The 12,500-nt window shown below is 37.8% G+C and overlaps 1 protein-coding gene across 1 annotated transcript in view; it reads right to left on the bottom strand.

The window, feature by feature from the left end:
• Positions 1–333: 333 nt before the first annotated feature.
• Positions 334–12,500, bottom strand: part of LOC124401951 (calcium/calmodulin-dependent 3',5'-cyclic nucleotide phosphodiesterase 1B-like) — a 13,746-nt gene continuing 1,579 nt past the window's right edge. Inside the window, exons 5-13 of the mRNA XM_046874502.1 lie at positions 3,995–4,135; positions 3,705–3,805; positions 3,456–3,581; positions 3,142–3,243; positions 2,374–2,494; positions 2,078–2,159; positions 1,822–1,939; positions 977–1,078; positions 334–760 (exon numbers count right to left, since the gene is read on the bottom strand). Coding sequence (XP_046730458.1) covers positions 751–760; positions 977–1,078; positions 1,822–1,939; positions 2,078–2,159; positions 2,374–2,494; positions 3,142–3,243; positions 3,456–3,581; positions 3,705–3,805; positions 3,995–4,135 — 903 coding nt within the window. The 3' untranslated portion in view covers positions 334–750. The remainder of the gene's footprint in view (positions 761–976; positions 1,079–1,821; positions 1,940–2,077; positions 2,160–2,373; positions 2,495–3,141; positions 3,244–3,455; positions 3,582–3,704; positions 3,806–3,994; positions 4,136–12,500) is intronic.

Genomic DNA, 12,500 nt, shown 5'->3' with positions numbered 1-12,500 from the left:
CACTGTACATATGATTACATATAAATTTATATGTTACACACTGTACATATGCTACATATTTTTCTGCACTATTTGCACTTTTTTTGCACTTTATTGTTACTTTTTGCACTTCTGGTGGATGCCAAACTGCATGTTCTATCTATCTATCTATCTATCTATCTATCTATCTATCTATCTATCTATCTATCTATCTATCTATCTATCTCTCTCTCTCTCTCTCTCTCTCTCTCTCTATCTATCTATCTATCTATCTATCTATCTATCTATCTATCTATCTATCTATCTATCTATCTATCTATCTATCTATCTATCTATCATTAATTCCTCTATCTCGCCCCCCTAGTGGAGGCTTAATGCGCTGCACTGATGAAACCTGTCACTCTGAAGCACTGATCCACTTTGCTCTTATGAATAAAATGTTATTGTGCGTAACTGTGTATTGTATCATTACTCTCTCTCACACACATACAGATGTTCAGATCTTTATCAGACGTAAAGAACCTACAGAGTCTTACGGTGGGGTGTGTGTGTGTGTGATGTGGTTGTATATAGCAATATTATATATACACTCAGGATTAAAGGAGGTATTTATTAAAAATTATAATTTAGAAATGTGTAGAATTAATTATGCATTACAACTGCAGCACAATATTCAGGCCACAGATCATCTTTCTCATCTCACATTTATCAGGTAAATATTCCCCTCATGCTGTTTCTTTTTCTGAGAGTGTTTTAGACTTATATTTGGAATCAGACACCCCTGCAGAGACAGTGAGACAGATGGAGACATGGACACAGACAAAGAGACAGACAGGGACAGAGAGTGACAGTTCATATACAAAATATATAAAATACTTTTCTGCTCTTCATTCCAGATGAGAAATCGGTAAATCTGATTGATTCTTTGTGTGTGTGTATATGTGTTTATATACTTTGTGTGTGTGTGTGTGTGTCAGTGTTTATATATTCATTATACCCATTATTCATTTTGTCCCTCCAATTGCTCTTGTTCTCCTCAGTGTGTCTCATCCACATGGATCTGAAGCTAACGAGGTCCGCCACAGTCCACTGTAGTCCTCTACACACACACACACACACACACACACACACACACACACACACATATATATATACAGTATATATATATATAAATATATATATATATATATACATACCATCATACATACTGTAGCTGAAGGCAAAAACAGTATTTAACAGACCATTTCTGGAAAAGGCGGTCCCAAGAAGAACAACAAAACTGCTAAAAACTGCAAATAAGGTCTGCAGAAAGATCGGCACCTCGTGGATTATAGCCTATTGGAAGAGTAACAGAAGTTCTACCTGATTCCAAACGACACATAAGAACTGTTAAACTGCAGACAAACACTGGTTTCTCGGAAAGACCTATTAATAAACCTTGCCTGCTAATAGCAGATACAGAAAAAGATAGAACCAAAAATAAATGAGCTTTCATGAACCTTATATATTTATTAGTAGACATTCGGCATAATTTACACCCTCAATAAGGGGCCGGATGTAGGAGCCTTATTTACTATACTATTGAATTCTTGTCAATTCATTCATTTAAATATTAATTTGTTATAATAATGTTGTTTACTTTTGTGAATTTGTGGTCTTTATAGGTGTAAGGGAAGGAGCTTTTAAAAGGATATTTCACCCTTGACAGGAGGGGGCGCTGCTCAAGCGCAACAGATGAAGCAATTAGAGCAAATCTGTCAAGAGACAAAACCGGTGACATCTAACATCGTTTTTACCTCTACAGTGTGTTTGGGGACGTTACCGGTGCAGTAACACACACACCTGTATCTGCTGCAGGTTGCTGATGGCTCAGTCGAGTCCTGTATCAGAGGGATGATGATTTTCTCAGACATGTCACTGATTAATAAAAACGTTGGCTCCACAATAAACTCTATAAAAGCTGAAACAGACAAATCATCAGTTATTAATGTATTTCATTTGAAGGATTTCTCTAATCCGCCCCTTCTACATGAAGGTGTGTGTTATTGCTGATCAACAGGTTTGTGCATGAGGTCAGGAAATAACAGTGAGTTCTCACCGATCTGAGACTGAGCGACAGGTGTTTTCTGTCTGTCACACAGAGGAGAGATAGCCAAACCCAGTTTAGCTTCTTTAGCCCCCTGTAAAACACACACACACACACACACACACACACACACAATATTTAAATATTAGCATTTAGGCATAATATCCATGTGTGATGAAACTAAACCTGTACATAAATATACCATATTATTATTATTATTATTATTATTATTGCTTGTGGCAGTGTGTGTGTGTGTGTGTGTGTGTGTGTGTGTGTGTGTGTGTGTGTGTGTGTGTGTGTGTGTTTACCTGTGTAAAAAACTCCTCCATTAGTCTGGGGGTCCAGCGTGAGTGTAAACTCCAGGATTTAGCAGGATGACTGATATCAGCCGTGTGAAGAATCAAAGACAACGCCTTTGCTTTATCAATGCTGATACACACACATGCACAGTGATTAGTCTCTAAAGATACAGTTTTTTTGGACAGGTGCTCAGGCACTTATCTGCATTCCAACACATCATCTACACACACTGTGTGTGCGATTATTTGTGGGTTAATGTCTCGTGGGTACACTGATGGAACATCTGGATTTGGAATAGAAAATACACGCTCTTTATTTAAGTCTTCAGGCTGTCACGCACCCATAAATCAACTACAGTGTCAGATCTCCATCTCCTTCTACACATCAGCACCCAGTCAGCTGCTCCTGCTCATTGTGTTTATAAAGATATCAGATTTAGAACTGCAGTGAGTGTGGAATGACTTCTAACTTTAATGAGTCATTGAGGACATTCTCGTCTATATTCTGCAGTGTTCTAGTTCAGTGAATTATCAAGGGATTGTGTGTTTTTAGTTCCCTGTGAAGAAGCCATTACTATAGCAACCATAACCAGAGCGAACACTTTCATAGAAACCTGCACTACTTTCAGAGCTGCTGTAATCACCTCTTTCCAATCACAGCCCAGAACCCTGTGTGTGCATGTCCGTGTGTGTGTGTGTGTGTGTGTGTGTGTGTGTGTGTGTGTGTGTGTGTGTGTGTGTGTATTATTGCTTATGTGTGTTAATGAAAATGTTTACCTTTCATGCTGCTGTAAACATGTCCTCATAGCTTTAACCTGTAGAATGTGAGAGGACATGTCTGTTCCCAACACCATCTCTATCACCAGAGACCTTAGCTCACTGAGACACACACACACACACAGCGGTAAAGTTAATATAGCCAACACAGCGCTAGATTCAAAATTGTGTGTGTGTGTGTGTGTGTGTGTGTGTGTGTGCGCGTGTGTGTGTGTGTGTGTGTGTGTGTGTGTGTGCGCGTGTGTGTGTGTGTGCGCGTGTGTGTGTGTGTGTGTGTGTGTGTGTGTGTGTGTGTGTGAGAGACAGAGACTCACAGCCATTCATTTCGTGTCAGGTTCATGAAGATGTTCATGTTTTCATCCTGCAGGAGGCGGAAAACGGCACTGACATGATGACACTCCTGCACCGACCGATCATTGTAGATCATCGCCAAGTCAGACCTACACACACACACACACACACACACACACACACACACACACACACACACGCACACACACATATTGTGTACACGATTGTATTATCACACTTTTTTAGCAGTGAATACACTCAATATTACGCACCGTGTGTGAATGTGGAAGTTGTTGGTGTTTCCTGTGTGTTCATAATCATTAATGGCTGCTGCAAACAGACATGCTAACACCTCCAGCTCTGTCAACCAGTACTACACACAACCACACACATGCACACAAATAAATATATATATATATATATATATATATATATATATATATATATATATATATATATATATATATATATATTAGCAGACAATATCTTTTGTATTTAATTTATATTTTTAACCCCACACACACAGACACACACAGACACACACACACATACACACAGGTACCAGTAATCCGGTGTGCAGCAGAAGACAGTGAATGGTGTGTGTGACGTCGGCAGCGTGTATTTGATTGTGATACGCATTTGTGTGTTTGCTGTAACCACGTTCCAACTCACTTAGGAATGACATCAAACAAGAGATCGGAACCTGAACACACACACACACACACACACACACACACACACACACACACACGCACAGCTAAATAAGATGCATACAGAAATAAACACACAAGGTGTAATGTATCAGCAACTAGTGTGATCAGGATTCTCAGTGTTCAGTGTGTTCATTGTTCACTGATTAGTTTGTTAAATGTTCAGTGATCAGTGTGTTTAGTGTGTTTAGTGATCAGTGTCTTTAGTGTTCAGTGTGTTTAGTGATAAGTGTGATCAGTGTGTTTAGTGTTCAGTGATCAGTGTGTTTAGTGTTCAGTGATCAGTGTGTTTAGTGATAAGTGTGATCAGTGTGTGTAGTGTTCAGTGATCAGTGTGTTTAGTGATCAGTGTGTTTAGTGTTCAGTGATCAGTGTGTTTATTGATAAGTGTGATCAGTGTGTTTAGTGTTCAGTGATCAGTGTTTTAGTGTGCTAAGTGATCAGTGTGCTTAGTTATCAGTGTGTTTATTGATAAGTGTGATCAGTGTGTTTAGTGTTCAGTGATCAGTGTTTTTAGTGTGCTATGTGATCAGTGTGCTTAGTTATCAGTGTGTTTAGTGATTGATTAGTGTGTTTAATGATCAGTGTGTTTATTGATAAGTGTGATCAGCGTGTTTAGTGTTCAGTGATCAGTGTGTTTAGTGTTTAATGATCAGTGTGTTTAGTGATAAGTGTGATCAGTGTGTTTAGTGTGTGTAGTGATCAGTGTGTTTAGTGATCAGTGTGTTTAGTGTGTGTAGTGATCAGTGTGTTTAGTGATCAGTGTTTAGTGCCCAGTGATGAGTGTGTTCAGTGATCAGTGGTTTTAGTGATAAGTGTGATCAGTGTGTTTAGTGATCAGTGTGTTTAGTGATCAGTGTGTTTAGTGATCAGCATGTTTAGTGATGTGTTTAGTGATAAGTGTGATCAGTGTGTTTAGTGATGAGTATATTTAGTGTTTTTAATGATCAGTGTGTTTAGTGATCAGTGTGTTTAGTGATCAGAGTGTTTAGTGATCAGTGTGTTTAATGTGTGTAGTGATCAGTGTGTTTAGTGATCAGTGTATTTAGTGTTCAGTGATCGGTGTGTTTAGTGAAAAATGTGATCAGTGTGTTCAGTGTTCAGTAATCGGTGTGTTTAGTGTTCAGTGATCGGTGTGTTTAGTGTTCAGTGATCGGTGTGTTTAGTGTTCAGTGATCAGTGTGTTTAGTGTGTGTAGTGAGCAGTGTGTTTAGTGATGTTTAGTGATCAGTGTCTTTAGTGTTCAGTGATCAGTGTGTTTAGTGTTCAGTGATCAGTGTGTTTAGTGATCAGTGTGTGTAGTGAGCAGTGTGTTTAGTGATGTTTAGTGATCAGTGTGTTTAGTGTTCAGTGATCAGTGTGTTTAGTGTTTAGTGATCAGTGTTTTAGTGTTCAGTGATCAGTGTGTTTAGTGTGTGTAGTGAGCAGTGTGTTTAGTGATGTTTAGTGATCAGTGTGTGTAGTGTTCAGTGATCAGTGTGTTTAGTGATCAGTGTGTTTAGTGTTCAGTGATCAGTGTGTTTAGTGTTTAGTGATAAGTGTGATCAGTGTGTTTAGTGTGTTTAGTGTGATCAGTGTTTTAGTGTGCTAAGTGATCAGTGTGCTTAGTTATCAGTGTGTTTATTGATAAGTGTGATCAGTGTGTTTAGTGTTCAGTGATCAGTGTTTTAGTGTGCTATGTGATCAGTGTGCTTAGTTATCAGTGTGTTTAGTGATTGATTAGTGTGTTTAATGATCAGTGTGTTTATTGATAAGTGTGATCAGCGTGTTTAGTGTTCAGTGATCAGTGTGTTTAGTGTTTAATGATCAGTGTGTTTAGTGATAAGTGTGATCAGTGTGTTTAGTGTGTGTAGTGATCAGTGTGTTTAGTGATCAGTGTGTTTAGTGTGTGTAGTGATCAGTGTGTTTAGTGATCAGTGTGTTTAGTGCCCAGTGATGAGTGTGTTCAGTGATCAGTGGTTTTAGTGATAAGTGTGATCAGTGTGTTTAGTGATCAGTGTGTTTAGTGATCAGTGTGTTTAGTGATCAGCATGTTTAGTGATGTGTTTAGTGATAAGTGTGATCAGTGTGTTTAGTGATGAGTATATTTAGTGTTTTAATGATCAGTGTGTTTAGTGATCAGTGTGTTTAGTGATCAGAGTGTTTAGTGATCAGTGTGTTTAATGTGTGTAGTGATCAGTGTGTTTAGTGATCAGTGTATTTAGTGTTCAGTGATCGGTGTGTTTAGTGAAAATGTGATCAGTGTGTTCAGTGTTCAGTAATCGTGTGTTTAGTGTTCAGTGATCGGTGTGTTTAGTGTTCAGTGATCAGTGTGTTTAGTGTTCAGTGATCAGTGTTTTAGTGTGTGTAGTGAGCAGTGTGTTTAGTGATGTTTAGTGATCAGTGTCTTTAGTGTTCAGTGATCAGTGTGTTTAGTGTTCAGTGATCAGTGTGTTTAGTGTGTAGTGAGCAGTGTGTTTAGTGATGTTTAGTGATCAGTGTGTTTAGTGTTCAGTGATCAGTGTGTTTAGTGTTCAGTGATCAGTGTGTTTAGTGTTCAGTGATCAGTGTGTTTAGTGTGTAGTGAGCAGTGTGTTTAGTGATGTTTAGTGATCAGTGTGTTTAGTGTTCAGTGATCAGTGTGTTTAGTGTTTAGTGATCAGTGTGTTTAGTGTTCAGTGATCAGTGTGTGTTTAGTGTGTGTAGTGAGCAGTGTGTTTAGTGATGTTTGGTGATCAGTGTGTTTAGTGTTCAGTAATCAGTGTGTTTAGTGTACATTGAACAGTGTGTTTAGTGACTGATTTGTGTGTTTAGTGGTCAGTGCATTTAGTGATGTGTTTAGTGTCCAGTGATCAGTGTGTTCAGTGTGTTTAGTGTACATTGAACAGTGTGTTTAGTAACAAATATGATTAGTGTGTTTAGGGTGTGTAGTGATAAGTGTGATCAGTGTTTTAGTGTGTTTAGTGTGTTTAGTGATAAGTGTGATCAGTGTGTTAGGGATTAGTGTGTTTAGTGTGTTTAGTGATAAGTGTAATTAGTGTGTTTAGTGATCAGTTTGTTTATTGATGTGTTTAGTGATAAGTATGATCAATGTGTTTAGTGATCAGTTTGTTTAATGATGTGTTTAGTGATCTGTATGATCAGTATGTTTAGTGATAAGTGTGTTTAGTGTGTTTAGTGATGTGTTTAGTAATAAGTATGATCAGTGTGTTTAGTGATAAGTGTGATCGTTGTGTTTAGTGTTCAGTGATCAGTGTGTTTAGTGTGTTTAGTGATGTGTTTAGTAATAAGTATGATCAGTGTGTTTAGTAATAAGTGTGATCATTGTGTTTAGTAATCAGTGTATTAGTGTGTTTAGTGTGTTTAGTGGTGTGTTTAGTAATAAGTATGATCAGTGTGTTTAGTGATAAGTGTGATCGTTGTGTTTAGTGTTCAGTGATCAGTGTGTTTAGTGTGTTTAGTGATGTGTTTAGTAATAAGTATGATCAGTGTGTTTAGTAATAAGTGTGATCATTGTGTTTAGTAATCAGTGTATTAGTGTGTTTAGTGTTCAGTAAACAGTATGTTTAGTGTGTTTAGTGATGTCTTCAATGATAAGTGTGATCAGTGTGTTTAGTGTGTTTAGTGATGTCTTTAGTGATAAGTGTGATCAGTGTGTTTAGTGATCATTGTGTTTAGTGATCAGTGTGTTCAGTGATAAGTATGATCAGTGTGTTTAATGATCAGTGTGTTTAGTGTGTTTAGTGATCAGTGTGTTTAGTGTGTTTAGTGATGTGTTTAGTGTCCAGTGATCAGTGTGTTTAGTGTTTAGTGATCAGTGTGTTTAGTGTTCAGTGATCAGTGTGTTTAGTGTGTGTAGTGAGCAGTGTGTTTAGTGATGTTTGGTGATCAGTGTGTTTAGTGTTCAGTAATCAGTGTGTTTAGTGTACATTGAACAGTGTGTTTAGTGACTGATTTGTGTGTTTAGTGGTCAGTGCATTTAGTGATGTGTTTAGTGTCCAGTGATCAGTGTGTTCAGTGTGTGTAGTGATCAGTGTGTTTAGTAACAAATATGATTAGTGTGTTTAGGTGTGTAGTGATAAGTGTGATCAGTGTGTTTAGTAACAAATATGATCAGTGTGTTTAGGTGTGTAGTGATAAGTGTGATCAGTGTGTTAGGGATTAGTGTGTTTAGCGTGTGTAGTGATAAGTGTAATTAGTGTGTTTTGTGATCAATGTGTTTATTGTGTTTAGTGATAAGTATGATCAATGTGTTTAGTGATCAGTTTGTTTATTGATGTGTTTAGTGATCTGTATGATCAGTATGTTTAGTGATAAGTGTGTTTAGTGTGTTTAGTGATGTGTTTAGTAATAAGTATGATCAGTGTGTTTAGTGATAAGTGTGATCGTTGTGTTTAGTGTTCAGTGATCAGTGTGTTTAGTGTGTTTAGTGATGTGTTTAGTAATAAGTATGATCAGTGTGTTTAGTAATAAGTGTGATCATTGTGTTTAGTAATCAGTGTATTAGTGTGTTTAGTGTGTTTAGTGATGTGTTTAGTAATAAGTATGATCAGTGTGTTTAGTGATAAGTGTGATCGTTGTGTTTAGTGTTCAGTGATCAGTGTGTTTAGTGTGTTTAGTGTTTAGTGATGTGTTTAGTAATAAGTATGATCAGTGTGTTTAGTAATAAGTGTGATCATTGTGTTTAGTAATCAGTGTATTAGTGTGTTTAGTGTTCAGTAAACAGTATGTTTAGTGTGTTTAGTGATGTCTTCAATGATAAGTGTGATCAGTGTGTTTAGTGTGTTTAGTGATGTCTTTAGTGATAAGTGTGATCAGTGTGTTTAGTGATCATTGTGTTTAGTGATCAGTGTGTTCAGTGATAAGTATGATCAGTGTGTTTAATGATCAGTGTGTTTAGTGTGTTTAGTGATCAGTGTGTTTAGTGTGTTTAGTGATCAGTGTGTTTAGTGATCAGTGTGTTCAGTGATAAGTATGATCAGTGTGTTTAGTGTGTTTAGTGATCAGTGTGTTAAGTGATCAGTGTGTTCAGTGATAAATATGATCAGTGTGTTTAGTGATCAGTGTGTTTAGTGTGTTTAATGATCAGTGTGTTTAGTGTTTAGTGATCAGTGTGTTTAGTGATAAGTGTGATCAGTGTGTTTAGTGTTCAGTGATCAGTGTGTTTAGTGTGTTTAGTGATCAGTGTGTTTAGTGTGTGTAGTGATCAGTGTGTTTAGTGATCAGTGTGTTTAGTGCCCAGTGATCAGTGTGTTCAGTGATCAGTGGTTTCAGTGATAAGTGTGATCAGTGTGTTTAGTGATGAGTATATTTAGTGTTTTTAATGATCGGTGTGTTTAGTGAAAATTGTTTATCAGTGTGTTCAGTGTTCAGTGATCGGTGTGTTTAGTGTTCAGTGATCAGTGTGTTTAGTGTTCAGTGATCGGTGTGTTTAGTGATTGAATAGTGTGTGTAGTGATCAGTGTGTTTAGTGATCAGTGTGTTTAGTGATAAATATGATCAGTGTGTTTAGGGTGTGTAGTGATAAGTGTGATCAGTGTGTTTAGTAAAAAATTTTATCAGTGTGTTTAGTGTTCAGTGATCAGTGTGTTTAGTGTTCAGTGATCGTGTGTTTAGTGATTGATTAGTGTGTGTAGTGATCAGTGTGTTTAGTGATCAGTGTGTTTAGTGTGTAGTGATCAGTGTGTTTAGTAATTGATTAGTGTGTGTAGTGATCAGTGTGTTTAGTGATCAGTGTGTTAGTGATCAGTGTGTTTAGTGTTCAGTGATCAGTGTGTTTAGTGATTGATTAGTGTGTAGTGATCAGTGTGTTTAGTGATCAGTGTGTTTAGTGTGTGTAGTGATCAGTGTGTTTAGTGATTGATTAGTGTGTGTAGTGATCAGTGTGTTTAGTGATCAGTGTGTTTAGTGTGTAGTTATCAGTGTGTTTAGTGATTGATTTGTGTGTGTAGTGATCAGTGTGTTTAGTGATCAGTGTGTTTAGTGATAAATATGATCAGTGTGTTTAGTGTTCAGTGATCAGTGTGTTTAGTGTTCAGTGATCGTGTGTTTAGTGATTGATTAGTGTGTGTAGTGATCAGTGTGTTTAGTGATCAGTGTGTTTAGTGTGTGTAGTGATCAGTGTGTTTAGTAATTGATTAGTGTGTGTAGTGATCAGTGTGTTTAGTGATCAGTGTGTTTAGTGATAAATATGATCAGTGTGTTTAGTGTTCAGTGATCAGTGTGTTTAGTGTTCAGTGATCGGTGTGTTTAGTGATTGATTAGTGTGTGTAGTGATCAGTGTGTTTAGTGATCAGTGTGTTTAGTGTGTGTAGTGATCAGTGTGTTTAGTGATTGATTAGTGTGTAGTGATCAGTGTGTTTAGTGATCAGTGTGTTTAGTGTGTGTAGTTATCAGTGTGTTTAGTGATTGATTTGTGTGTGTAGTGATCAGTGTGTTTAGTGATCAGTGTGTTTAGTGATAAATATGATCAGTGTGTTTAGTGTTCAGTGATCAGTGTGTTTAGTGTTCAGTGATCGTGTTTAGTGATTGATTAGTGTGTGTAGTGATCAGTGTGTTTAGTGATCAGTGTGTTTAGTGTGTGTAGTGATCAGTGTGTTTAGTGATTGATTAGTGTGTGTAGTGATCAGTGTGTTTAGTGATCAGTGTGTTTAGTGTGTGTAGTTATCAGTGTGTTTAGTGATTGATTTGTGTGTGTAGTGATCAGTGTGTTTAGTGATCAGTGTGTTTAGTGATAAATATGATCAGTGTGTTTAGGGTGTGTAGTGATAAGTGTGATCAGTGTGTTTAGTAACAAATATGATCAGTGTGTTTGGGGTGTGTAGTGATAAGTGTGATCAGTGTGTTAAGGGATTAGTGTGTTTAGCGTGTGTAGTGAGAAGTGTAATTAGTGTGTTTTGTGATCAATGTGTTAACTGTGTTTAGTGATAAGTATGATCAATGTGTTTAGTGATCTGTTTGTTTAGTGATGTGTTTAGTGATCGGTATGATCAGTATGTTTAGTGATAAGTGTGTTTAGTGTGTTTAGTGATGTGTTTAGTAATAAGTATGATCAGTGTGTTTAGTAATAACTGTGATCATTGTGTTTAGTAATCAGTGTATTAGTGTGTTTAGTGTGTGTAGTGATCAGTATGTTTAGTGTGTTTAGTGATGTCTACTACTGACGTATAAAGCACTTAACGGTCTCGCACCGCAGTATCTGAGTGAACTTCTGTACCAGTATGATCCTCCACGCCTACTTAGATCAAAAGGTGCTGGCTATCTGTTGGTTCCTCAAATAATGAAGACTACAGCAGGGGGCAGATCTTTCTCTTATAAAGCCCCACAGTTATGGAACAGCCTTCCAATCAGTGTTCGGGACTCAGACACAGTCTCAGTGTTCAAGTCGAGGTTGAAAACTTATTTATTTAGTCAAGCCTTTTATCAGTAGATTTTCTTAGGTAAAGGCACAGATCTGGAGGCGCATGGATATAGAGTGTTTGGTGAACTGGTATATTTGTATGCTGTCGCCCCTCACATTCACACGCTCACTCAGGTTTGTTGACGGTGGTGTGGTGGGTCGCCTCATCCCAGAGATCCTCATGTCTGTGTTACCTTCTGGTTCTCCCTTTTAGTTATGCTGCCATAGCGAGTCTTGCCGGAGTCCAAACTGCACAGTGACATTAACTTTCATACACCAATAGTTACACTTAATAATCCATATCCTTCTCTTCCGTCACCCTCTCTCTCTCTCTCTCTCTCTCTCTCTCTCTCTCTCTTCGGTCGAGTTAAACATGCTCCTGAGGCTCCAGTGACCACTGTTCCTGCCCCTCTCCTCCGTGGATCTTCACACTTGTGCAGCTCGGGACGGTCTCTCATCAACACCTTGGGTGGTTCCATGTAATTCGGAGTAGAACGGGTGCTTTTGAGGACGGATTGACTGTAGTTGGTGTCAGCGGTCTGCTGCACTGACTCGAGTGCAGTTTGCTTCTGATCATCATCACTGTACCCGCAACTTTGCATATATGCTTCAAATGGACATTTGGTGCAACCCAGATGAGGATGGGTTCCTCTGAGTCTGGTTCCTCTCAAGGTTTCTTCCTTATGCCATCTCGGGAGTTTTTCCTTGCCACAGTTGCTCATCAGGGACAAACATACTTACAAAGAACATATTTACATTTAATCACCACATTATCTGTGTAAAGCTGCTTTGAGACAATGTTCATTGTTAAAAGCGCTATACAAATAAAAATGAATTGAATTGAATTGAGTCTTCAATGATAAGTGTAATCAGTGTGTTTAGTGTGTTTAGTGATGTGTTTAGTGATAAGTGTGATCAGTGTGTTTAGTGATCATTGTGTTTAGTGATCAGTGTGTTCAGTGATAAGTATGATCAGTGTG

The sequence above is a fragment of the Silurus meridionalis genome, chromosome 19 (assembly GCF_014805685.1).
Source record: "Silurus meridionalis isolate SWU-2019-XX chromosome 19, ASM1480568v1, whole genome shotgun sequence".
NCBI lineage: Eukaryota > Metazoa > Chordata > Actinopteri > Siluriformes > Siluridae > Silurus > Silurus meridionalis.
This window is presented reverse-complemented; position numbering and strand designations above follow the sequence as displayed.